Below are 25,866 nucleotides of genomic sequence, written 5' to 3' on the forward strand. Positions count from 1 at the left end.
ATCCAGCCAGGCAACAATTCCCACAAGCTTCAAAGCCCCATCTTCCAGCTGCTGTTGTCTTTCTTTCCAGCCCTTTCACAGTGGGACCAAGCAGCCAAGCACAGGGATGCTGTTGAATAAAAAGGAATTTGCTATCAGCTCTTTTGCCCAAACCAAAGAAAAAGAATGGCCAGCTGGAGGTTAGAAGAGCAAATAGTGGCTCATGATGTAACCAAAGAAGAATTTGATCCATGTGGTATGTACACATTTCTGACATAATTGGCAGCGATTACACCAAATAGAAATGGCAATTTAGACCACCAACAACAAATTCAATGATCACAGCCCCTCCAGGCAGGCAGAGGGAGAGCCCATGGAGAGTTCAGCCTGATTTTTGTGTGTGCAAAGTTCCAAAGTACAAAGCACACTGCAGATATAGACCTGGGAAAGCAAACCAGCTACTGCACCCCCTCAGCCACAGCACGTGTGCATCCAGCTCTGGACATGGATGCCCAGCGTGGCTTTATCCCAACAAAGGAGCACTTGTGTGTTCACTGCTCACCCCCACATCATATCTGCTTCAGTCAAAAGGGATCTGGGTGAAAATGAGGGGCATTTACACAGAGTTTCATTTTTCCTCTTTGCTTTGTCTTTTCTGAGCTTTGCCCCTCATTCCTACATGCAATTTTTACCGCCGTGTGTACTGTCCTTCTACATCCAAGCAGGACAGACAAGTACCAAGCATTAGAGTAAGAATGAATAAAGCAGTGAAACATGGAGGAGGAAGAATTCCCTTGCTCCTCTCCCTGTCTCTCACCTGCTCTGAGTACAGAGTCACTGTGAGCTGCAGGTCTCCTGTGTGTGACCCAGCTGCCCCATGGTCACACTTCCTGCTGCCCCATGCTCCTGTGGACATAACAGGAAAGTGGATTAAGGGATCTACAGCCCAACTACCCCAGCACCCACAGTCACCATGAGAGACAGAGGCCACAAACCTGAAATGAGTGTATGAATGAGGCAGCAGGAGGGGAAGCCCCATGGGCCACATCAAAGTGTCCTACCTGTCTGACTTCCATATAGCAGGGCTACTCCAGAATACAAAGGCAGCAGACAAACACCAAGAAGAAGAAAAATACTCTCAAGCACAAAAGATTTTGTTCTTCTTCATATACCAAAGCAGCAAAAACTTGCAGAGAATGGAAAAAAGGCTAAAACAAGAACAGCAGCAGAAGCCAAAGACAATTACTACTTCTTAAAATACAAATAGCTCTTTCAAAAACAGTTTCATACCCTTTAGAGAAAGGCTGCAGGGGACACATCGAGTTTTCCCATTGTGTAGATTTGTAAAGCTATGTATTGCATAAGATTCCAATTAGCAACATTTGTTTTGGGCAAAAGAAGAAGCGATGAGCCAGTCTGGTTAACTGCCATCTCCGAGAGAGGCAGTCTTTTTCCATTTGTCTTCTCTTCCACTAAAAACAGAGGAGTGTTTTATGAGCAAACAGAGAAAGCTCAGGTCTCATTTTCCAATTTGAAGTCTCAGAAGTACTCAGCCTTGTGTTCTCACCCTGTAACTATCCTCCAGTCACCTGTAATCATACTCAGTGGTCTCAGCTCGGCTCTCAGCAGCTTGCAGCAGCCCTTTGCAAAACACTTTATCAGTTATTTCCCCTCTCCATGATTTTCCCTGCCAGGTTTTCTCTGGATGGCAAAGCTGAGTGGCTCTGTCTGAAATCAGAACTGACTCATGCCCCTAATGCCTGTAGGAGACAGCAGGTCCTACCCACAAAGTGGGTCACTTTTCCACCGAATTCTCTCCACCTGGCTGTCAATAATTAGCTTAATTCCACTGTTTTATTGCCCATCTCTAGAGCTAAAGTGTTTTATTAATGGAAAGGGCACTCTTTCTCTTCTGCTGGGTTGGGTGCCCACTATGCCCATCTGAAGTACCATGAGATGTTAAACTTGTACCGACTTTAGGTTTAAGCTGTATCTGACTAGATGTTTTTACATGGTGATAACACTAAAAATCTGTGCAAAATGCTCAGATATTACCTTGACTAGCCCAGTGCAAAGTACAACATTCAAACATTGTTACGAGCTATCCCGGGAACCGGTTGAGTCACCATCCCTGGAGGTATTTAAAAGACACGTCGATGTGGCACTTGGGGATGTGGTTTAGCGGTGGGCTTGGCAATGATGGGTTAACGCTTGGACTCGATGATCTTAAAGGTATGTTCCAATCCGATTGATGACATGATTCTGTGTCAAAAGTGAAGCGCTAACATTGCAGAGACCAGGGTGCCGGGTCCCTAGAGGAGGGTGCAGGATCCCTTGGGTCTCTGACCGCCTGGGCAGCCTGTCCCCAGCTTTCCTCATGTCCCAGCCCCGATCGAAACCCCAGGGCCGGACTGAGAGGGTCTCCGGGCCGGGCGGGGGCTGCACCCGCTCCCACCGGGGCCGCTCAGGCTGTCAGATAGGGTCGGGCGGAACAGGGCTGGCCTCCGGGATGCCCACGGGACACGGGAGGAAGGGGCACACTGGTGAGCCCTCGGGGGCGGGCAGCACCCCTCTACAGCGAGAGAGACGCAGCACTGGCTCCGCGGGGAGCTCTTCTACCGGGAATGATCTGCCACGGCGAGACCAGGACACGGCAGCGGGGCTCACAAGGGACTACAGCCAGCAGAACACAGCTTCGGGGCGCTGCGGCGGAACCCCCGGCCGGGAGGAGACAAACTTCCCCGGTGGGGCCGGTCCGGACCCCCCGCTCCGCCCGCGCCCCGCCCCGGAACCGGGCGCGGCTCCCGCGGGCGGCAGAGCCCGGCGGCTGCGGGCGCCGGCGGAGGGGCTGGCGGTGAGGGGCGCTGCCCGCAGCAGGGTCGGGGGCCGCGAGGGTCGCTGACCGTCCCCGCCGCAGGAAAGCCGCCGCGGTAAGGCCGAGCTCCGCCGGGGGCGATCGCGGGAGCGGGGTCCTCTCGGTCGGGAGAAGTTGTGCTAAACCCCCTCCCGGGGCTGCAGCCCGGCTAGGCATCCCCCGTGCCGCGCTGCCGGCTGCTGAGACGGGCCCGTGTCCGCGGAGCAAGGAGCTGCAGGAGGGGTGGCTGAGCGCAGGGGGATGGAGGCGCGGGAGGTGTAGGTGGGACCCAGTTTGGGCTGCAGATGTGGCAGCATCGCTGGGACCGGCCCCGCTGCCGCTCTGACGGTACGCGCGAGAGGCGGGAGCCGGTCCGGGCTGCGGATGCAACAGCGCGGTGTATTTATAGGCAGGATGGAGTCCGGATTGCAGGTGCGAGAGTGGAGCACACAGGTGGGAGCTGGTCCCGCTGCAGCCGCGGACACGCCGAGCGAGGGCTCGGTGGTTGGGATTGCCGCTGCTGGGCGTCCTTTGGCTGGCAGGGGTGCGACGTGGTCCGGATTGCACGTGTAGCTGCAACGTGGTGCGGGTTGCAGGTGTGATGTGCGGGCGGGATGTGGTCCTGCTGTGCCTGGGGCTGGCAGAGCATCTCCCAGCGCGGAGTGGATGGATGGCGTGCCTGCTTCTGCGCTGGGCCACTTTCAGGCTTTTATTTTGACGGATTCTGTTCTGTTATCCGGTGGTTTTCAGACAAGGTCTCCCAAGTCCTGCCCGGTTTTCCCACATAGTTCTCTCCAGCCTCATCCTCCCTTTTGCTCAATAACTCTGCAGTGATTAAATGGCTTCTTGCAACATCGGTGTACGAAGCTGAATTCCAGAGCTCGTGGGCGGGGAAGGAGTGCTCAGACATACTGATTTTAGAAGAAATACCCCAAAACGATGTTTGTGGTTGACCCTCCCTGTACCAGATCAGCACTGTGAACTGTACATTCTTTTTTTGGATTCTTAAGACTGAAGAATTTCTCTGGGTAAACACAGTGCAAAACACCTCAGGCTCCCTGGTAGACTGCAAGGAAACTTCTGGCTTGAGTTAGTTGAAAAGGAAAGTTGGAGTCAGGAGAGTTACAGTAAGGTTGCCATCGTCCTACTGAACTTGCTCAGAATTTGGGCTGTCTGGCTACTAATCTCAATTCTCTTCCATCCACTTAAGCTTATTTTTCCACTAAACAGAGCCTGCCAAAACCAGAGGGCAGGGGGGAGGGGATCACAGGAATCTGTGAGGATATGAGATTTTTTTTTTTGTCCTGTTATAAGTTAATAATCCTATTCTAGGCTGTCATCCAAAAATATTGCTGAAAAAAAATGCAAGCAGTGTACAAGACCCGTTGTATAAAAGATAATCTAAATGTAGGACAGGAAGAGACCTGGCAGGTCAGCAAATCTAAACACAGAATTATATTATGCCTTATTGCACACGACTGTAATTCATTTATTGCCAGCCTTCTGGGAAGAGAAAATTTCACACCTTAATTGAACTGATATTATAATCCTTTCTCCAATATACAGCTTTCTCTTACTTTTTATTTGCACTGTGTCTGCTTCATTCTCCCTGTCTGGTGCTTTTCTCTTATCACTGTAGAAATAGGAGTTGCATGCTTTTCTCTTTACTGTGCAATGCCAAACAAGCTCCAACTCGCTGTCTGCTCTCATGAAGCAGGCTCCAGGTCCTGCTGATCCCTGGCAGTTCTGAGCTGGGCTTCCCAATCTCCGAGTTCCCTGTGGATGAGTAGAGCTGCAGGGCTCAGAGGTCTGTCCTGTGCCTCTCATGTTTTGACACCTCACCTAGAAATAAATCCCTCACCAGGTAGGTGCTGCAATTAACCTCCTCCTCAGGTTCCTCCTGTCCTGTGATGGGGGGTGGGAACCTGGGATTTTCTTCTCCTGGTGTCCATCTGACTTTTTGTTTTCTGCTGTCAGCTCTCATCATATTCCAGTCTTTCTGTTAATCCCATTTTTATTGCCTGTCCCCATGTTCTGTGCTGATTCAGCATTCTCTCAGCTTTCCCCACTTGCTCTGTCATGAAGGGAGAAGTTAAGTAGGGTGGAGTCTCCCTCACTTGCAGTAGTGACCCCTGCTAGATCAGACTGACCCCTTCCATTTCATTTCTGCCTGATCCTTCTAGGTCTGTACTCTGCTTATAACAAATTTTTATCTTTTATTTGCAAACTTCTGATTTCACTGGACTGCATAGGAAATGGCTTCGAATGTGTTGTAAGCTGGACTTTATCCCTGTCTTGTGTGCCAGGTATGCTGGATAGTTTTCCCAGAGTAGCTGAGCAGAAAATTTTTCTTACCAAAGCAAGCTAAGTTGCATTTTGTCCTTCTTTCCACCCGATTTACTTCCGTGTCATCAATTAGTAGATGTGGGGTTTTTCTGCAGTGATTATTCTGTTGATGAGGATGTTTAATCCCAGCATTGTACTGCAGCCAGCTGTGAGTAGAAGATGGGTGTAATTCAGCAGTGGGGAGCAGCACAGTCCTGCAGGTTGGGCAGTGAACAACATTCATCGAGCTGAAGGAACTTCAGACAAGCTCAGTGCTCATATCTGAGCTCAGGTTAAGCTCCCACTTGAATATCCTTGCTCTTAATATTTGCAGTAAGGTCTATCAATAATGATTCAGAGAAAATACCACTGAACCAACAAAGTCAGGTCATGGGGTCACACAGTGACACTGAACAAATCCAGCTCTGCTCAGTCCAAAATACTGCAGTTGGTAAGTGCAGATAAACATAAGGAGTTATCCCTGCTCCATTCATTAACATTGTACATTGCTTTTTATATAACTAGGTGAAAAAACCTAAATATTTGCACAAGGTAGTCACAGCCCTGCAGCATGATACCCCTCGTGTTCAGTGCATGGCTACCTGCTTCTGACCTAATATATTATAATCCCTTTGGCATTATCCACCAAGCTCAACTTTATTCCAGTGTTTCTCAGCATTGCCTGTGAGCAGTTTATTATGCAGTGTTCATGAGCTTGGTCTTGCAGAGGCTGCCTTCATCTCCCAATGGTCAGAAAAAGCACTGAGAGCACCAAGTGCTGCAACAGAGTGGGCAAACAATCTGTATTTTAATTTTACTGAGATTTCTCCAGTCCTGCACTGCCAACCAAAATGCTAAGAGCAAATTCAGGAAGGAAACAAGTCACATCAAATTCTGAGTTTTGACTGTCTCCTTCTAACAAAGGGCAGCTTCATGCTCACAGGTCTGGTGTGGGGTTATCACACCATTCCAGAGGTTCCAGTTCTGCAGGCATGCTTTAAGGACTGGAGTGAAGCACAAATTGGAAATGCTTAAAGAAGACATTTGGGTGACTTTTCAGTGCTTCTCAGATTCCTTGTCAAGGGCAGGTATCCTCTGGCTCCTTTTCCCTAGGAAAAAAATAATAATGAGCAACAGCCAAGCTTTATGATTGCTACCAGATAATGTCAGTGGTAGATGAGGTGATTTTATGAAACTGAATACATAAGAAAATAGGGTGTGGGGTTCAAGCATGAGGCCCTTAGTCATTGCCTGGCATCTACAGGAGTGCCCAAAATTAAAAGTTAGTGATTGTGTAATGTGGCAGATGAACATTTGTTGCTGCTTTGTCAGCCAGCCTTTCACATCTGCAGGAAGCATCAGGAGAGCATCTAACAGCATGGTGGGTTTTCTGTTTGATGTAATGAATACATATTGTTCATGGATTCAGCTGTTTCTACTATTATAATACCTGAGCTGACATTTCAAAGTGCTGGGAATGCTGGAGCCACAGATCAATGAGACTCTTAAGCAAGCAATAGTGTTTGCAAAAAGCTCTGTAGCATTTGATGGTGTATTTCAAGGTCTCTGAAAAACCATCTGAGCTGATAAAGGACACCAGACTAAGCCAGAAAGGACTGAGAGACAGTGGATGAAGTCCTCATTCCAGCATTGGAGTCACTCAGAATGTTTAATGACCACAAAAGAAACAGAAGGGACATTGCTCCAGCACTTTGTCCAGTATCACAAGAACAGACAAATGAAAAGCTGCCAAATGCTGTAGTTGGTAAGGCCTGATGTTGAACTTGGCATGGTTGGAGTAATTATCACCAGGTGGTCCTACTTGGCATTGACTTCCCACTTGTTATTTTTACCAGGATCATTATTCAGCTGAGGTGTCAGCAGAATTAATTTTGTGGAAGGTTAGAGGCCAGGGCAGGGGTTTGCTCTCTGCACTGCTGTTGCATTGGAGTCTGTGAGCAGGTGTCCTCAGTCACTCCTTGGTGCTGAGAGTTTCAGCTGATGGTTTGCATGGCTGCTCACAGAGTAGCTACGGGCTCTCTGACACTGCTTTCATCCCAAACCCAACTTGCAAAGCTTTGTTGCCTCTGCTGCTCCCAAGCTGATGGCTAATGCTAACCAAGAACATCACTGGTGGCAGCTGGCCACCTTGGAGCTATGTGGGTCTCCACTTTTCCAGATGGGAAAGCTGAGTCACATTTTAACAAGCAAGGACAGCAGAGGAATTTGGAGATCACTCCAGGAAAGTGTGGGAAAGGAGGCATCCTGCAACCATAAAACCTCTATATTTAGTTGTACTTTAGGATGGAAAATGTTGGTGATTTTGGCATTGCAGAGGTCCAGTGAGCTCCACTCCTGTTTGCTCTGCACAGGAGCAGTGGCTGCCTGTCCCACCCCTTCCCTGTGTTCCCCAGAGGGAGGGACATTCCAGCCCCACTCCTGTCCCAGGGACTGCAAGGCAAGCCCTTCCCTTGCAGGAGGCACAGCCTCTCCCCAGCACACCCTGGCTGGCAGAGGGGATGAAGAGAGGGAAGCAGCAGCAGAGCCCCTTTCCTCTCTCCAGATCAATGAATGAGGTTGTCATCATCTTGATTTTTTTATTTATTTATAATTTTGGTGAGCAGCTCTGCTTTTGTCAGTGCAGCAAAGGGATAACTGTTGCACTCACTCCATGGGTTCAGTTGCATTATTTTTAAAGAGGCAGCTATCTCCGTGCTGCTTCTGTTCTGCTGGCTTCCCCTTTCTGGGAGCTGCCTGCTCTTTGCTTGTCCTGCTTTTCTGTTAAGTCATTGCTGAGCATGGGCTAGAAGCAGTGAGCTAAACATTAGCTTTATTTTCTGACAGAGGCCCCAGGTGGAAACAGAAGTTCCCATACAGGGCAGCAGCTTTTTGTGAGCTGTGCTTTTCTTCCCTCAGCCTGCTGAGAAGTCAAACTGTGCAAATCAACTCATCCCACCTTCTGGCCCAGATCAAGGTACTTCACCTAAATAAAAGGATGGCCCCTGCTGCCAAAGGATTTGCTCCCAGGGGTGGGTGCAGCCCTCACAGGCAGGATGTGCTACCCAGGGCTGCAGGAGGAGAGGCAAAGCCCCACAGCCCTCCCTGGGCCATTCCTTGTGCCCTGGCTCATCTCTTCCCTCAGCACTGCAGTGCTGAGCCCGTTCCCTCTGTCCCAGCAGGTCCCTGGGGGCACAGGGTGGCACTGGGGGGTTCTGGGGTGCAGCTCTGGGGCTTTGCCCCCCTTGCAGCCCGCAGCTGTACGCCCTGGGTGGCTGCATCAGCTGTGTGAGTAAGCCTCCCTCCTGCCCCAGAAACAGCCACAATCTCCTCTCTGTGTTTCTAGCTCAGAAAAGGCTGATTCATTCTCTGAAGCAGATTAATTACTTCTGCTATTTAGAAAAGAAAAAAAAAAAAAAGATGAATCCTTTAGAATTGGTCGGCTTAACTTTCAACTGTGTGCAATGCACACAAATCTGCTCTGAGCAGGGAAGAAAAGTTCACACTTCTTACAGTAAGAACTGTAAGAATGCAATGTTTACCTGTCATATCAGCAGTGGGCTCTGCTATTTAGAAAGTGTTTGTGAATGTGCCTTCTTCTTGACTTATATGACAAATGGTGCAAATGTGAGCCTGCCGTGAAGGTGAACTGGGGAACAAATGTTTTTATTCTCTGATACATTTTATAACTTGCTTCCTTTCTGGTTTGTGTCATGCCTGTGTGGCAGCAGGCTCCCTGAGTAGCTCTCATCTGAAAACTGGCTGAGCTGCTCCATTTCTCCCTTGGAAGGCTGCTTTCCAAGCCTGCCTGGCTGTGCTCACTTGTTTATGCACTGATGGGCTGTAGTTTCCCATTTCAGAACAAGCTGTCCAATATTCATGAGGTATTTTATATTTACCCAGTCCTGAAGCTTCTTTCATAAGCCTGGGGATAAATTTTGGGTTTTGTTGTTTCCATTACTGGAAATGGACTGAACCTCTGCAAACATTACCAAGCCTTAAATAAGGCCTCTATTTATCTAGAAAGGAAGGGAAAGGACTAACACAAAGCTAAATTGATTTACAAGCCTGTAATTCCCAAACCCCTGGTTCTGATAACACTTGTAAGAAAGCAAGCCATATGTGAAGAGATGAATCACTTATGAAATGATATCCTAATATTCATTGTATATTAACTTATCAGACAAATATAGTGATTTTCCTCTTGAAGATTAATGACAGCCACATGTTCAGCTGGCATAAAGCACTGCAACTCTTTGGACTATGCAAACCTGAGGAAATGATTGAACAACTGATTTCTTTGCAAAGAACAAAACAGTATCTAAAGTGATAAGGAAAAACTGAAAAAGATCAAAATGATAATCATTAGATATCCTGCTTGTATAGTAAGGTCATTTTGACCAAGCATGAAACCTTTCCCATGGTCCCCAGTTGGTTGGGCCATACAAAATCTTTTCACATTAATACAAAGATTGGGTTGGAACTGGAAAGTTAGTATCTAAGGGGACAGTTGTAGGTCCTCTCAAAACAGCTGAAATGAATACTGTAGCAAAATGAAAGGTTAAACCCATTGATGTTGTAGGATTACTGTGTTACAAAATAGGCTCTTCAAACTTTTTTACCCAGCTGTAGAGAAAATACTCTAAAGGCATCTTTGGAGTGGATTAATGTTGAAATCGTGCTAAGCCAGCCTTCTTCAAGCATTTATTTTAACCAGCTCAAATGCTTAACTTGTTGAATTAGCAGCTGAGCAGGTTCTCTCATTAGCCTTGGTAATGTTCACATTCACAGAGCGAGCAGGAGAGTACCTGGCAGTATCTGGGGCAGTCTCCCTAATGTGTGCAATACGTGCTTCACCCTGCCATTAGGAATCCTGGCTGTGGTCAGCCTTATCTGAACAAAAGCACTCAGGATGTTTGCATTTGGGCTGTTCAGCAGATGAGATACCAGCCCCTGTGATTCAGCAGCAGCTGAAGGGAAAAGCTGATCTCGGTAGAATCACATTTGTAACCTGTTTGGGGAACAGCTGGAAAAATACTTCCCCCTTCTGCACCATGCTGGTGTCTTGGTAGCTCTGTTCAGAAGGGATGTCTGTAAATATGGGTCTGGGTAGATCTTTGGCTTAGTGATGCCCTCAACCCTGTCCTCTGTAGAGCTCCAGCATCACACTGGTTTTTAGGGCAGAGCTACTGCCTGCCTGAAGATGTTCACCCTTGTGCAGGTGGGGAGGGTTTGTGCTTGTGCTGGAAGGATACAGCTAAACCCTGGGCAGGGCCTGCTGCCTCTCTCCCTCTGGGGCAGGGCTCAGCAGGTCTTTTTTCTGTAATTACATCTTTTTGCTGCTGCAGCACCAGCATGTGTGCCAGGGAGCAGAGTCCAGCTGCCGTGGCACCCTTCATCCTGGCAGTGCCCAAGCTGTTCCCCTGCAGCCTTGGCACGGGTGCTCTATATGTATGCAGGGTAAATAAACAATAAATATGAGCCTTCTTACCTGTGCTTAGCAGCCCAAACATCCTTTAGAAACCTGTACATGGCTCTGTGCTCTGGGCAGAACAGCTGGTGCACTTTGGGGTTTTGGCAGAGATTTTTGTCAACACCTCTCCAAATTAAGCTCCAGGTTCCTCACAGTTCATGGTTAAATCTCCTCAGGTGGAAGCACCCTCCCCAAAACGCCCTCCCCATGCTTCTTTCTTGCAAAAGCTTCCTACCAAAAGAACTGCAGAGCAAATGTTATGGATGTTTTAAGCAGATCAACCCCATTAGATACAAAATTCAGAAATATGCTGCTGGCAGTAGCAGAATCTTTTATTTTTGTTATCTGAAGTATTCATCAGATAGAGACTACTTCAGAAGGCTTTTTTCCCATCCTTTTTAACATCCTCCAAAGTGAATGCATTCAGCCACAAAGCAATCAGAGAGCTGGTCTGTGACAAGAGAGCTGGTCTGTGACAAGAGAGCTGGAGGGATGTCAGTCTTCAAGGAGAGTGGAGAAATTCAGTAAGAGCCAGCAGCAGTCAGCTCTGCAGTTCCTGTCTTGCTCCCATGGTTTCCTGAGGAAGCTCAGATGTCTCTGTTCCCCACAAGGGAGCAAAGTGGCTGCTATCACTCTGCTGTCCCAATACCTGGGAAGGTCATCATTAATTCACCCCATTTACACCCCAGTAGCTCTTCTCCCATCTCCTGCTGCCCCCAGTGTGTAAGGTCCTGTTGCTGAGGCCAGAAACCTTGTGGGCAGGGGGAGGATTTGACTCTTCCCTTAAATTTTACTTTGCTCTCTCCCTAAATTTGTATGTCTTCTTCCACTTCCCTTCAGTGCCATTTCAGCACTTTCTTTGACACTTTCTGTTTACCTAACTCAGAGTTCAGTTCTCAGATGAGCAGAGAAATTGAATTATCCAAGTTTATTTCCCTAATTTTCCCCCTGTAGACATGTAGTTGTTATCCCTGGCCCCATGGGTGCCAGAGTACCCAACAAAACCCATCCCAGAGAAGCAGCAGTGAATATTGCACCTTGGATTCTGGAATAACATCTGTGCTGATGTTTAGTGGTTTAGAAGGGAATGATAAGAGGCATTTTAGGCAGGATCACCCAGGAAGAGCCATTGCAGAGACCTCTGGCTGGCACAGGTCTCCCAGTGAAATGAGCTGGGTGTTCCCTTTCCAAAACCCTTGACATGACTTCCTTGAAAAGACACTGGTGTGGCAATGAATTTGTCACAGAAACTTAGAGCAGTGAGAAGAAACTGATTGCTGTCATTAGGCATAATCTAATTCCTAAAGGCAATTGGGTTGTATTTATGTCTGTTTAATTGGATTCCTGAATTCTGTGGACAGGCCATGTGGGCAGTCAAGCCATTGCTCTGTGATTCAGAGGCAGCAGAGTGATACTCAAAAAGTAGAGGGTCTCTGCTATATTTTACCTAACATGGAACTAAGCTCTTAGTTCTTGATGTAATCTATTTGATTTTGGTGTAGTTACTATTCAGAGGACCACCAAATCATCTGCTAGAAAATTTGAGTAAAATTGGGCTGATTTGCTGGGGAAAAACCATTTAGCCCTCTCTCTGAGAAACTTGGAAGGTCATGTCCATGTGGCCTGCAGAGGAACAGTGCAGCCTGAGAGCTGGTTTTCCTGCTTTTCAGCCCAGTTTCTCCACTTCTGCTTTTTTGCTTTTGGGTTTTTTGGGGGTTTTTTTTGTGGGTTTTTTTTGGGTGGGGATTTTTTTTCACGTCAGAAATGATGGAACCTTTCTAGAAGGAGAAACATTTCTGTATTTCTTGGATCCAGGCTTCAGATGAAACCTAATGGGCCCTTATTGATATAACCTTTTACATTGCTTCCATGGTTTTCAAGGACAGGAATTTGCACCCTCACAATCCTTTCTTTGCAGGATTTTTTTTTCCTCTTAATTTTATTCTTTCCCCTAAAACCGGCTGTGAGCCTGGTCCTGCTCCCAAGAGCCAGCTTAGTGACTAATCTTTTGAAGCCTTGAGGATTACACTTCAGGACTGCATGAAATGTAAAGGGACATTCATTTGCTGCTGTAAAACCCATCCTGAATTAACAATAGTCTTGGATTGTATGGGCACAGCCCCAGAGCGTTTCCTATGGCAGGATGGGGAATTATGCAGAGTCATTTCCTTGGACATTGCATTGTTATGGTAAAACTGTTTTAATTAGAAAGCACGTGGGCAGTTTGGTCTCTTAAAGGCCAACTGAGTTTGGACCAAGGGGCAGACAGATCAGTGTATTTCTGATACTGGTGGAGTCATGCTCACGTGCACAAGGCTTGAGTTTCCCACCTAAGGCAGAAAGACTCTTGATGTGGGTTCCAACTTTTGATCTGGGAGGTTCAGTTCGGGGTAGAACCTCACAGAGTAAGAAATAAACATTTGAAGGCTAACTGCTACCCCTGAGCCAGGCAGGAGGCTTATGCTGAAATGGGCCATGTTGAAATATTCACAGTTTAATAATGACTGGGTTCAGTTGACACCTCCTGAGGGGCTGAGTGGATGCATTTTGCAGCTGTGGCTCACAAACTAGCTTTCACATTAAATATCAGCCAGAAAGGCACAGAGATGTTTTCTGTAAAAAAAAAGCTTTTAGTGTCTTCAGAGCCTGCCCAGCCCATAAAAGCTTGGCTGAAGCTCAGCAGGACCTTAGTGGTGCCCAATGAGAGCAGAATTCTTGTCGTCGAGCCCCTCTCCAGGGGACACTGCCTGAGCTGCCAGCCTTTGCTGTGTGCCCACCCTAGCCTCTCCTAGGGTGGGCAGCCTTGGGTTAGACATCCTCAATATTTTAAGCTGTTCTTTCAGCATTGCAAAGACCTCTGAGGTCTTGCACTGTCTAAAGCTCTGGTGCCACAAAGCCAGAAAACCCAGCTCAGCTTATGCAAGGTGCAAGGGGCTGTCCCCACCCACTCCCAGCTCTCCATCCCACCTCCTGACCACCCTGCAGCCTCTTCTTGTTTTTCCTTTCCTTTCCTTTGCCAGATCATTATCCTGCTTGGGTCATTTCCCTGCTTTGAGTCACCTCATGCCAGGATTGCTTTTTCCTGCTGGGACACAGACATGGAGTGGGGGCAAGGCTCTCACCTTCCCAGCCCATGGGGAAGTGACACCTGCCAGCCACCAGCACAGGGTGAATGAGGGTGACAAATGACATGCAAATGCCTTCCCTGGAGGCCACAGAAAAGTCACTTCCCTGCACCTTTCTGGGGAGTGGTATTTGCATACTATCAGACACTGACATCCTGTTGAACTTTCTTAGAGTGTGTGAATTACAAAGACACTCTTTGGGGATTTACAGTGTGTTGACAGAAGATTGCTTGATGAGAGAAGGAGAAAAGGAGCTGGCTGGGGAAGGGAGGGCTCACACAACTGGTTGAGAAGTATCCTTCCATGTGGGAGAGACAATGGAATAATTTGGCTTCAGCTCTGAGGTAGGAATCCTTCTGACAGTTTTCTCTGTCCTCTTGGCATCATGGGGAGGTTTTTAAAAACATCAGCAACAAAAAATAAAAAAGGCTATAAAAGGGTTTTGGCTGTCATATCTGCTTGTGTGACAGCTTCCCACGGAGCAGAAGCCAGGAGTCTTAGAAAGTTACCACTGCACTGTCCATGTTGCTGGGTAACAGTTTCTGCTCCTCACATGACCCCAAATGATAACAATAAATTGCATCCCAAAATGCTGAATGGTGCTGAAATCGCTGGCAGATGGAGCTGCTGCCCCTGCCTGAGTGTGGGCACTGGAGCAGGACAATCTCCAGACCCACCTTATTCCCATCAGAGTTTTCATGGGACTAGGACTTGAATCCCATTCCTTTCTGGCTGGAGTCAGGATGCCCCTCTCGCTGCCATGGGCCTGCTGGCAGCAGCAGTGGGGAAGGGCTGGGCTGAGGCACTGGTGGCCCCATTTGGTGCAGCACTGGGGGCTGGCACCCTCCCCTCTGCTTGGGGCCAGTGCTGGCCACCACCTCACACCCCTCCAGTGTGGAACCTGTGTGCCTGCCAAGGGCTGTGGTACACGTGAGGGTGCCCAGGGTTTGTACCCACCATGGAAAGCTGCTGGTACTGGTTTGTCTGACTCACACAGATAAGCCACTTTCCCCCCACCAGTGGCAGTGGCCATTACAGAAACAAAATCTGAAATCTGACAGCTGCACTAGTCTGGTTTAAACCTGGCTCACCACCTTAAGGGAAGTGATTATTGTGTCTTCACACAGTAACAAAGAGTGGTTTCAAACCCATTTGAAGCTAAGCTCGTGGAACCTCTCATATAAATAAGGGTTTAGAGGCCACTGAAGACATAAATGTCCTTGAGCATCTCACTGGAACTTGATTAGTTTGTGGTCCTGTAGCTGCCCAGTGAGAAATGTGTTTATTTACTGAGGGAGAGTGCACCAGTGATTTTTTTTTTTTTTTTTTTTTTACTGGTGGGGTTAAACCTGGTATGACTCCAGTGCTACCAATACATATTGAATGGACACATTTACCCATTTTGTGAGACATCACACAATAGTGTAGCTTGTGGCTGCCCAGGAGACAAAAGCTGTGCTGGCACACAGCATCCTGATAGTGGTGAATGGGACTGCATCACAACAACATGTTTTTCCTTTATTTGTGAAAGAATAAGCTATACTGGAAAAATACATACAAATTTATACCAGTATGGCCACCCTTTGTCTGTGCACTGAAATCCTTCCCTGGGAATTTGCAGAAGCCATTGTGCCAGGCCCAGGCAGTGTGGATGGCACAGTTCCTGCCCACAGCTGCAGCAGGCTGTGTGTCCATGCTCCCTCATTTCCTAAACACAAAATATTCCCCATAGTGGTTTGCAGCACTGCTGAGGCCACAGCTGACCTGGGCTCCTGGGCTGTGTTGTGAGAGCTCCTGTAGGCTGTGCCAAAGCAAAGCACAGTGTGCCAGAGACCTGCTTCAGTACTGAAGAGCAAGAGTGGGCACTCATTCCAAAACCTTTTCATTTTTTGATCATAAATCACACATTCTGGCCTCTGATACAGGTGACCTACAGAATATGTACATCTAAAGACTGCTGAGGCTGCTGGCCATGGCAGCAGAAGGATGGAGCAGCACTTGCTGGGGCAAGGTCTGTTGTGCAAGCCATGCCTTTGGTTTGCTTGCTTGAATTTCCCACTTTGCCCTTATCCCAGCTGCCCTGGGAGACTGAAAATGCTGCTGGCTCCTACTGATGGGCCCACCAGGGGCTCAGGCTGGTGTCTAAAACAGAGATCTGTGGTTTCCCCCAACTCATCTTGGTGCAGGGGAGGATGGTTTGTTGGCCTTTATGTGGGTGAGCTCTTCCACCACTGCGCAGGAAAACAACAGCACAAATGAAAGCAAAACGAGAGGTGAAGGAAACACATCACACTTCCAGAAGTGACTTTGGAAAGCACAAAGCCAGGATGTTGTTTCTTTTCAGGGACTGAGTAGTCTGACATGTTGCAAAATACAAAAGCTTGGCGTATTCCCAGCAGCAGAGGGAAAACTGGAGCTCCCCAGAAGTGAAACCTGTCATTAGCAGTCAGCCAGGCAGAACAGCTCCTGAGTGCCAGGAACAGGCATGGAAGGGAGAGGGAACTGAGCAGCAAAAAGGAGCTTTCCTCACCCTGGCAGTCTTGTGGAGGGGAGCAGGGGGCTGTGAGGGCACCATGTGGCATTGGGATGCTCCCAGAATTCTTCAAAGGGCAGCAAGGAGCTGCTGTTCCCCCTCACACACAGCAGCCCCAAAGTCTTGTTCTTCTGCATAGGCAGTGGGTCTGCTCCCCAAAAAATCAGAATAGCTTTGACCTGCAGTTTTCTCTCTTTTGTTTTCACTCAATTATACTTAGCTGCCCTGAGAAATCTCTTTTCACATGTCCTCCCCAGTCCTTGCTGTGATCCGTGTCATCCTGGAGGCATGTAATAATTTAGACTGAAAGCTGTGCTCTGCAGTTCTGTTCTCTGCAGCTTCACAGGATGGAGGAAGTATTGATGTGCCCTGATTTATCTCCCACAGATGTCATCTCCCTAGGAGTGGACTTGAAGGACAGAGAGGCACAGAAAACTGAATCTGGGAAGTGCCTGATTTAGAAAGAAAGGAGGAAAAATTTTACAGACCAGGTTGGATGGATGCAGGGAGCATTATAACTTTGCAAACCCAGTGATCCAAGGAGCTGGCACCATGAATTGTGATGTTGCTGTTGCCACGTGCAAGAACACAAGTTCTCAGGATACCTTTATGTTTCCCAAAGGAATCTCCTAAAATTAAGAGTACTTTTACACTGATGCTGCTCTAGACCTTCTAGCAACCGTGCAATATCTGAAAGGGGCCCAAGGGAAGCCAGAGAGAGACTCTCCATCAGGAACTGTAGTGACAGGACAAGGAGTAATGGGTACAGATTGAAAGAAGGGGAAATTTTTTACTGTGAGGGTAACTAGACACTGTGACAGGTTGCCCAGGGAGGTTGTGGGTGCCACAACCCTGGCATCCGGGCCAGGCTGGATGGGGCTTTGAGCACCCTGCTCTGGTGGGAGATGTCCCTGCCCATGGTAGGGGAGATGGGACTAGATGATCTTTAGGGTCCATTCTAACCCCTTAACATTGTGTGATTCCCCATCAGGGCTAACCAGCTTCTGAGGGTGAGAAGATGGGGAGAGGTTTGCATTTAAGGTGTGTAGATGTGGCACTTGGGGACGTGGTTTAATGGTGGGCTTGGTGGTGTTGGGTTAATGGTTGGACTCGATGATCTTAAAGGTCTTTAATCTAAGCTAAAGTATTCTGTGGTTCTTTGTAGTGGCTGTGAGTGTCCCCACAGCAGCAAGCACAGACACACTGTCAGGTTGTGCCCAAGGGAGCAGCACCCAGCCCCAGTGCTGAGCAGGCAGCTGGGCAGGCATGGTCAGACACAGGGTCTGGGGATATTGCTCCCACCATCACAGCCCCCTCTCTGCCCTGGGAAAGGAAAAGCAAAGCTCCCTGTGGCCTTCTGCTGGCAAAAGGTGAGGTGTACTCAGCTGTCCTGTCTGGTTTTGTCAGGGCACTTTCCTTCCCTTGGCTAACATAGTTTAAATAGCCTCTGTGAGCCAGCCAGATAGATGTGTTCCATTTCAGTCCTTGTCTGTCTCACTCTGCTGAGATCATTTACCTGCTAACAAGCTCCTGTGGTCAGAGAGAAAAGGCAAAACCAGCAGCCCTTTAAGGATGTATCCGAAAATCTTTGCAACATTTTCCTTCATGGAAAATATGGAAAGATGTTGCATTCACAATATATCAGTCTTATCTGTGTTTGTAAACAGATTTATCACACCATCTGCAAAGTTGTATTGCCATCTCCTCCATATTCATTTCCTTCCCATTTATATAGTACAGTTCCTGTTTATTTTATTCCCTTTTTACAATTAGATGCATTAGCTATCTTTGTCCTTTCCTGCAAAAAGGGTGCACTCTCTGTGGGGAAGAATATTGAATCAATCCAATTTGTTCATTTTAGTGCATGGAAACACAAGCCAGGACTGTTTGGAGAGGTGCTGCCCGCTTCTGTTTCTCATCTCTTCACATCTGTGCAGAGCAGGTGGGAGGGAAGGATAATTCAGAACAAATCTGCTGGTAAACAGGATGCTCTCTCGGTATTTCCTGCCTCCTGTTGCACTGGTGGAGCTTAATTTTCAGGAATCAGCTAAGCATGAGGTCAATAATGCTGTTGTAATTTCTCTGACTTGCTGTAGCTGATGCAATATAATACAAATACAATATGATGAGGCATTGGTACATCTGGGAGCAAAAAGCCTGCTTTGTTATCTGGCTGGATAAGAAATGTTTATTCATGTCCAAATGAAAAAAGTGATTCTCTGAGTATAAATGAAGTCGCACAAGAGAAGAGGAGCTTGCAGTTGGCAGCCACTTCTGCAGCCCCAGGAGCTGACCAGCAGCCAGGTCAGATGGTCCTCAGTACTGCCCTGCACTGAAGGTCCAGCTTGACCCCAGCACTGGACAGAGATGTCTGGGCTCCGTGCACAGAGGGGGGGAGACTTGGACTGCAGGTGGACCTCTCCAGCCCCATGGCTGTGGATTTGCAGTCCCCATGACTGGTGAGGGGTGTAGGATGCTGCCCCATCCCCAGGACTGTAAACCTGGGGCAGGAAACTTTTACTTCTCTCCCTCCCATGAGGAAGGATTTCTCTTCTCCTTTGCGTCAAGCCTAACCCAAATTCCTGGGCTTGAGTACAGGGGAGGGACTGGGGTTGACTAATCCCAAAAAGAATTTTACCAAGAGTGAGCAAGGGCTCTGGACTGCAGGGAGTGATGACAAATCTTGGAAACTCAAACCTGTGCTTTGGCAGGGAGGTTTGTTTGGGGATTGGTTGGGTTGGTTTTTTTATGGTCCTTTTTATCACTTTTCAGCTGTACAGTGTGTTCTCAGATGGTATATTTGCCACTTCATGGTTTTGGATCGTGACCATCATTTTTTCAGCTAACAGAACAGGGAGCAGCTGGGTGCTTGGCCAGCTTCTTTCCTACTGAAGCAAAAGAAAACTCTGCAAGAGGGTTTCTCCAGAGCTCTCTAAATGGATCTTCTGTCACCAAATCCTCCTAACTCTTCCACCCCTCTGCCCTCTCAATGCAGATTTTGATGCTGTGAGCTGCCAGAAAGTCCCACCATCACATTTTCTCAGGGAAATTTTTCAAGTGTCCTACCCCATCACGCTTTGCATCTTTCCAAGAGGCATTTTTAGGCCTATAATATCATGCCTGTCACTAATCAGTGAGCAAATCTTTTGGCTGTATATTTGCCAAGGGGAGATTTCCAGAATGGCTCTTTGGGTAAAACAAAGCCATGCAGCTCTGCTGCAGGGAAGGAGCCAGGACCTTTCTCAATGGCACAGTCCCGAGGAAAAACCACAGAACTGACTTTAAAATGAGATTTTTTTTCCAACCAGTGTAAAGGGTCCATCCTTTATGTTGCCTTTCTGGAAACAAAACCTTCCAGAGATTACTTAGTTTAGATTTTTCAAGCATTTTTTCTAGTCACTGCTGGGCTAGAAACCCTTGTGCTCGAGCTAGGAAGGGAAAATATGAGTCTGCCATAATCCCCTCAGTCCCCTAAGTGCTGAGTTTTGGGGCCAACTGGCCCCAGGTTATTTTGAGCTCTTTGCAGGCTCAGGGGAGCAGAGGTACTGATGGTGTGGCAGGATGGGCAGGTAGCATCAATTTTTATGGGGGAAAACTGTCATCTATGGGAGCAGTTCAGCTTTAAAACAGAATCAGAGATTCACAGAATATTCTGAGTTGGAAGGGACCCACAAGGATCATCAAATCCAACTCTTAAGTGAAAGGCCCATATGGGGATCAAGTCCACAGCCTTGGCATTATTGGCATGGTGCTCTGACCAACTGAGCTCATCTCAGTGGCCAAAACCATGGCATGCAGCCTGGGAAAGGACCTGCGTTGTGTGACTTGATCCCTGTGAGTCTGAAAAATAATAATCCTGCCTAAAACCATAAAATCTGGCATCAGGAGTTACACTTGGCTTTGCAGTTCCTGTGTGCTGAATCAGTTCCTGGTTTTCCTTGCTGATGCTGGCCTGGCTGGACAGGCCATGTCCTCCAGGGAGATGGGCCATTGCTCCCCACCTCCAAAAAAGTGCTCTGCTGGTTTTGTAGCCAGCCTCCTGCTGCTGTACCTGCATTCACAGCCTGTCAGGCTCTGGCATCATCAGGCACAAACACCAGTGTACAAACATATTTGCTATTACAGCAGACAGGAAGGGATTAAGTGAGTGCTATAAAATTAACCTCAACATCAGTCAAAAGAAACAAAAGCGAAAAAGGAACAGGGTAATCAGATGCTCTTATGAGCAGGATATGCTCAAAATGATTTCTCCATCCCATTACAAATGCTTAGAAACTGCACAGCCTCTCCAGCACAGTGAGGTTTTGAAGTGGTTTAATGGGCATTAGGAGTTCAGAGCTGATAATGCTGCTTCCAACCTTTTCCTTTCACTGCATGAAAATAGGTAGTGGCAATTGACTGGTGCAAATTGGCTACTTTTAAGTCTGTTTTTGCTGGCTTGGATGTGCTAAAAGTCTCTCCACAGAGTCTTCAGAGCCTGAATGTAATGTGTGTGGGTAAGGTGGGAATATATTGAGTTTCTTCAACAGAGGACTGGTTCTAGTGTGTGTGCTACATGCTCGGACTTGCTTTAGTAAATTACCTGCTGTAATTTACATCCCAATTACTGATTAAATACTAATTAAATTACTAATTAATTCACTAACTAAAAAGCAGGGCTACTAGATCATTTTTGGTCAGTCCGGACAAACTTCTCACTTTGTCTTTTCTCTTTCTTTCAGAACAAACCGTTCACCATGTCCATCAAGAAGGAAGGTGCCCACAAGAAGTGGGCTGCCCTGAAGGAGAAGCTGGGACCCCAGGAGACCGACCAGTCAGAGGCCAACCTGGAAAATGCAGAGCCAGAGCTGTGCATCCGTCTCCTGCAGATGCCCTCCGTGGTGAACTACTCCGGGCTGAGGAAGAGGCTGGAGAACAGTGATGATGCCTGGATGGTGCAGTTCCTGGAGCTGTCTGGGCTGGATCTCCTCCTGGAGGCCCTGGACAGGCTGTCAGGGCGAGGAGTGGCCAGGATATCCGATGCCTTGCTTCAGCTCACCTGCATTAGCTGTGTGCGAGCGGTCATGAACTCCCACAAAGGCATAGAATACATTGTGAGCAACGAGGGCTACGTCAGAAAGCTCTTCCAAGGTGAGAGGACACCTTCCTGCTTCATCCATCACATGCAGCACTTTGGCGGGGGCACTTTCCTGTTGCTTATCCTCCTGCCCTGCACCAGGCTAGTTGGAAATGGTTGGTCACAGCTGATTCATGAGATTGTTTTTTTCTTTAAAATAAAACTGCTATGAAATCATGGTGCCTTTGCCACCCAGTGCTATTTCCACAGAAATGTTGTCATAGTTTGCTGAGAAGCTGGGGATAAACCCAGCCTTATCTGTACATAGGCATGAAAACTCTTCAGCCCTCTGGTTGTCAGCAGACTGAATTTGCTGTTCAGTCTCTGAGAGCCCCAAGGGCAGAGGAGAGGAACTGAAAGGGCTTGGAGTCTTGTACCTGTAAAGAGGAGGGAAGGTGGCATGGTTGGACTCAAGAGAGCCTGCTCTGTGTGCTGCTCACTCTGCTCCTCCTGGAAGAAGGTGGGTAACACCACTTACATTCTCTTGCCATTCACTTGGCTCATTGTTACCTTTGAGATTCATCAGGAAATCTTGTAGGAGTTCTTGTACAGCACTTAATGGTGCTGGTGCTGGAAGGACAGCTTCTGTTCCCAGAAACCCTTGTTAATAGCTTTTTAAAATGTATTTAGTCTGAAAGCTGACTTGCTTCCCTCTTCAGATTTGAAGTCCCCTTCTTTCCTCTTCACCCTGTGTTTTCTTAGCCTATATAAAATATGGACCTGGTATTTTTGTATTGTGAAAACAGGGGGATATCCTGGCTTTTCAGTGCTCTAATATAGGACAAATAAGGCAGCCTAATGCATTCCCTCCCAGCTCCCAGGGCTCACAGAGAAAGAGGAGTGCAAAAAGGGAATACATGGGACCCATTGGAACAATTGCTCTAACTCATATCCATATTGAGCTTTTCTGCACAAAAAATAAATGTCATTAATCAAAGAAAATTGTTCATCTGCTGTTCTAGAAAATACCCATATGTGAAAATGGGAAATAAATTTTGTGAGTGCTGAAAAATCTTGGCTGCTGTTGTAGCATGTCCCTGGGACATGGAAAAGAGGAATAACCACAAGCTGCACCAAAATGCCAAAGGCATACCTGTAGCATTTACTGTTTCCACTAGAAGTTACCATCATGTAATGCTATTGGGATGGGATATCTGTACATGAAGATACTTCTCTTCCCATCTTCCATTGTACTGGGTCCTCTCCTTCAGTCTCTTTTCTACTGCTCATAATTCATCTAGCAGAAGACACTGAGATTCAGAACATTAATGTCATTTTAAATTCTGCTTTGTTTTGTTCTGTTTTTCCTACAGCACTTGACACAACTAATGTCATGGTCAAAAAGCAAATATTTGAGCTCCTGGCTGCACTGTGCATTTACTCATCAGATGGCCACTCTTTGGCTCTGGATGCTTTGGACCATTACAAGGCAAGTGTTTGGTTGGAGCAGGAGGAGTGGCTCAGCTTTGACCCATGCAGACAGATCCATATACCACAGAAAAGGGTGGGAATAAAGTTTATTTTGTATTGTTTTGGTGAGAGAAGTATGGTTTTATAAAGTGAAAGCTGTAGGAAGTTTTTTGTGGTCAGTGTAGGTCTATGGTGCTGTTCTGTGGCTTGTGTGGGCAGATGACTGCCACCCTCAAGGTGCTTTCTGGCAGCAAAAGCACCACCAGATCAGCAGAATAAATGGTGCCACATCCACAGGTTTCACTGCCCACGAGCTCAGGTACATGCATCACTTGCCAGAAAGCACAAAGGGATCCAAGAGGTGTTTTCAATGACTTTCTGTGCCAACCAGCCCCTGCTCCATAATGCAGGAATGCTGCCTTTACCCCTGTCTTCCTGTCCTGTGCACAGTGGGATAAACTGAGGATTTCAGATGCTAATTCCATCTGAGAGCCTGCACCACACTCATGGGCAGTTCTGTCTGTGTAGACCATCCTTGTCATGACATCAGTTGTGTTTCCTCAGAGTGTGAAGAACCAGCAGTACCGGTTCAGCATCATCATGAACGAGCTGTCCAACACAGACAACGTGCCCTACATGGTGACACTGCTGAGTGCCATCAATGCCATCATCCTGGGCACAGAGGAGCTAAGAACAAGGACACAAATCAGAAACGAGTTCATAGGTAAGCATGTTTGTTACACCTTTCCCTGGAGAAATGGGTATTTTTCAGATGTATCCATAAGGTGCCTGGAGAGGCTGGGGGGCACCCTGCAAATATTAATTTTCTTCTTTCTTTTGACCTTTATTCTCAGCAGCCTTTCTGTCAACAGAATTTTTTTTTTATTTTACTGCTTTCCCATAGCTTTGATCTTTTCTGGAATCCCAGCAACACTGTATCACTTGAGCTTCTTCAGAGCATTTCTATAACCAACCATCTTATGTGACCACATTTCAATATTTGCAACTACTTGTAAGAGTTGATAAAATTTCTTCACTCTGTGTCTACTCAGTTGAGCCAGAGAGGCTTTCCCACAGTTCAGAACTTTCCAATTGCTAGAATCCCAGGCTCCTAGTACCATTGTTGGGATTCACCTCACAGCTGGCTGCATCTGAGTTGCTGAGCCTGGGCTCCATTTCTCTGCATGGAGATCAAGGAACATTCCACTGTATCAGACTGATTTTAGATGTCTAATTTGGACTGAGGTCACTCTTGCCTCAAAAGTGCCTGTGTCACTCAATAACCCCAGGGGGACTGTGCAGTGTTCCCACAGGTGCTGCAGATGTGTGCTGTGGTGTATTCATCATTTACCAGATGACTCTACCCACTTTGGTAGATCCATCTGAAGATATTTTCACTTTTTCTCTCTACAAAAAGTGTTTGTGAACATAACATAGATAAAGATCATAACAAATAAGTACCAAGTGGGTCATAATGCAACTATATCTGTTTTTTTCACCTGCCAGGGCTTCAGCTGTTGGATGTTTTAGACAAGCTAAGGTAAGCATCTCTACCTAAATTTTTTTTTAAAATGAGATTCACAGTGAAGTAGCTTTGGAAACTTAATACTTACCCAATCTTCTGTTGTGTGAAGTGCAGTGTGCTTGGGTGGAGTGGACCATGCTTGTATGCACCCATTCCATGGAAGCTAGAGGCATCTGGCCAGTGTTAAGATGCTCTTGCCAACCCCAGTGTCACAGGGACAGCTGTTGGCACAGATGGCATGCACAGAGGCTCTGGGCACAGATGGAGTAGCAGTGTCCTCATTAAGGCTGTTTCAGACTGAATCTGAAGCAGTGCTGTGGGCTCACTGAGCAGCTCACTGTGTTCAACACCCCTTCACTGCTGCTGTTGGTCCCAGAAGCATCCAGCTAAAACAATTTACTAATGCATATATGAATGTAATTTTAAAATTATGTTCTATCAGAAACATCTGTGATAAATTCTGGAATGCAGTTTATGTGAGTTGCAGTTATCCATGTAACTGAAATTGCTCCATCCAACACCATAAAAAATTAGGGAAGAGAAGATCTTTTATTAGAGCAGCAACTGTAAAATTCTAACACTGAGTGGTCTTGAGAGTGCTGAAAAAGTCAGCTTTAGAGTGTCTGTGTTTTTCTAAATTCAGTTTTGAATAACAGAGAAGGAGGTTTTTCAAATAGAAACAGCACTGGAATATTTTCAATTTAAAAAATGAAGGTGGTGGCCTTTTTTCAAAAAGGTCAGAATGCCACTCTGTTGTTACAGGTTCAGGGAGAATTCCATAGCAAGCCTACATTGGTCCAGGTTATGCCATGAGAGGTCCCATTGCTTTGTGTTTGTTGATTGTAGAAAGAGGAACATTCAGTTCAAGAAAGGATGCACTGATGGCATCTCCTCCTTTATAATTTGGGCAGAGTTGGGTACTTCCAACACCAACTGGCTGAGTCTGAGAGGCATAGAGATAAAAGCCGTTTAACAAAAACAGTCATCTGAAAATTAGTGAAGGGCTCTCCAATGAAAACAAGTGCTGTAATATTGCAGAGACATCGAGGAGGAGGATCTGCTTATCCAGTGTGACACATTTGAGGAGTTCAAAATAGAGGATGATGAGGAGTTGTTAAGGATATGTGATGGCATAAACATGAATGATCATCATGAGGTCTTTTCATCTCTCTTCAACAAAGTAAGTTGCCCCTCACATGGGGTGCCCCTCACACAATGGCAGAGTTAATCCACTTTGCTGGGAGCCAGCCTTGCTGTGACAGAGGCTGCTCTGTCTTCCAGGTGAGCCGCTCTCCAGTCTCTGTCCAGCTGCTGTCCATCCTGCAGAGCCTGCTGCACCTGGAGCCCTCTCATCACTCCAGCCTCCTGCTCTGGGAGTCCTTGGATGCTGTAGTGAACAGAGCCCTTTTACTCGCCAACGACAGTAAGAGTGACACATCCATCCAGGCTTGCACACTCCTCTTGTTTTCCCTTGTCCCATTTCCCCAATGTGCAGGAAATAATCTGTGGGGCTTGGTGAGAGCTGAACA

General features: G+C 47.1%; 1 protein-coding gene across 1 annotated transcript; it reads left to right on the forward strand.

The window, feature by feature from the left end:
• The first annotated feature begins 1,061 nt into the window (after positions 1-1,061).
• On the forward strand, positions 1,062-24,356 carry LOC127059058 (inverted formin-2-like). Its single transcript, XM_030239935.2, has 5 exons — positions 1,062-2,211; positions 21,008-21,416; positions 22,716-22,831; positions 23,377-23,536; positions 24,319-24,356. Exons 1-5 carry the CDS (start codon positions 2,200-2,202, stop codon positions 24,354-24,356), a joined length of 735 nt encoding a protein of 244 aa, XP_030095795.1. The 5' UTR covers positions 1,062-2,199.
• The last annotated feature ends 1,510 nt before the right edge of the window (positions 24,357-25,866 follow it).

Source organism: Serinus canaria, chromosome 5, assembly GCF_022539315.1.
Source record: "Serinus canaria isolate serCan28SL12 chromosome 5, serCan2020, whole genome shotgun sequence".
Classification (NCBI taxonomy): Eukaryota; Metazoa; Chordata; class Aves; order Passeriformes; family Fringillidae; genus Serinus; species Serinus canaria.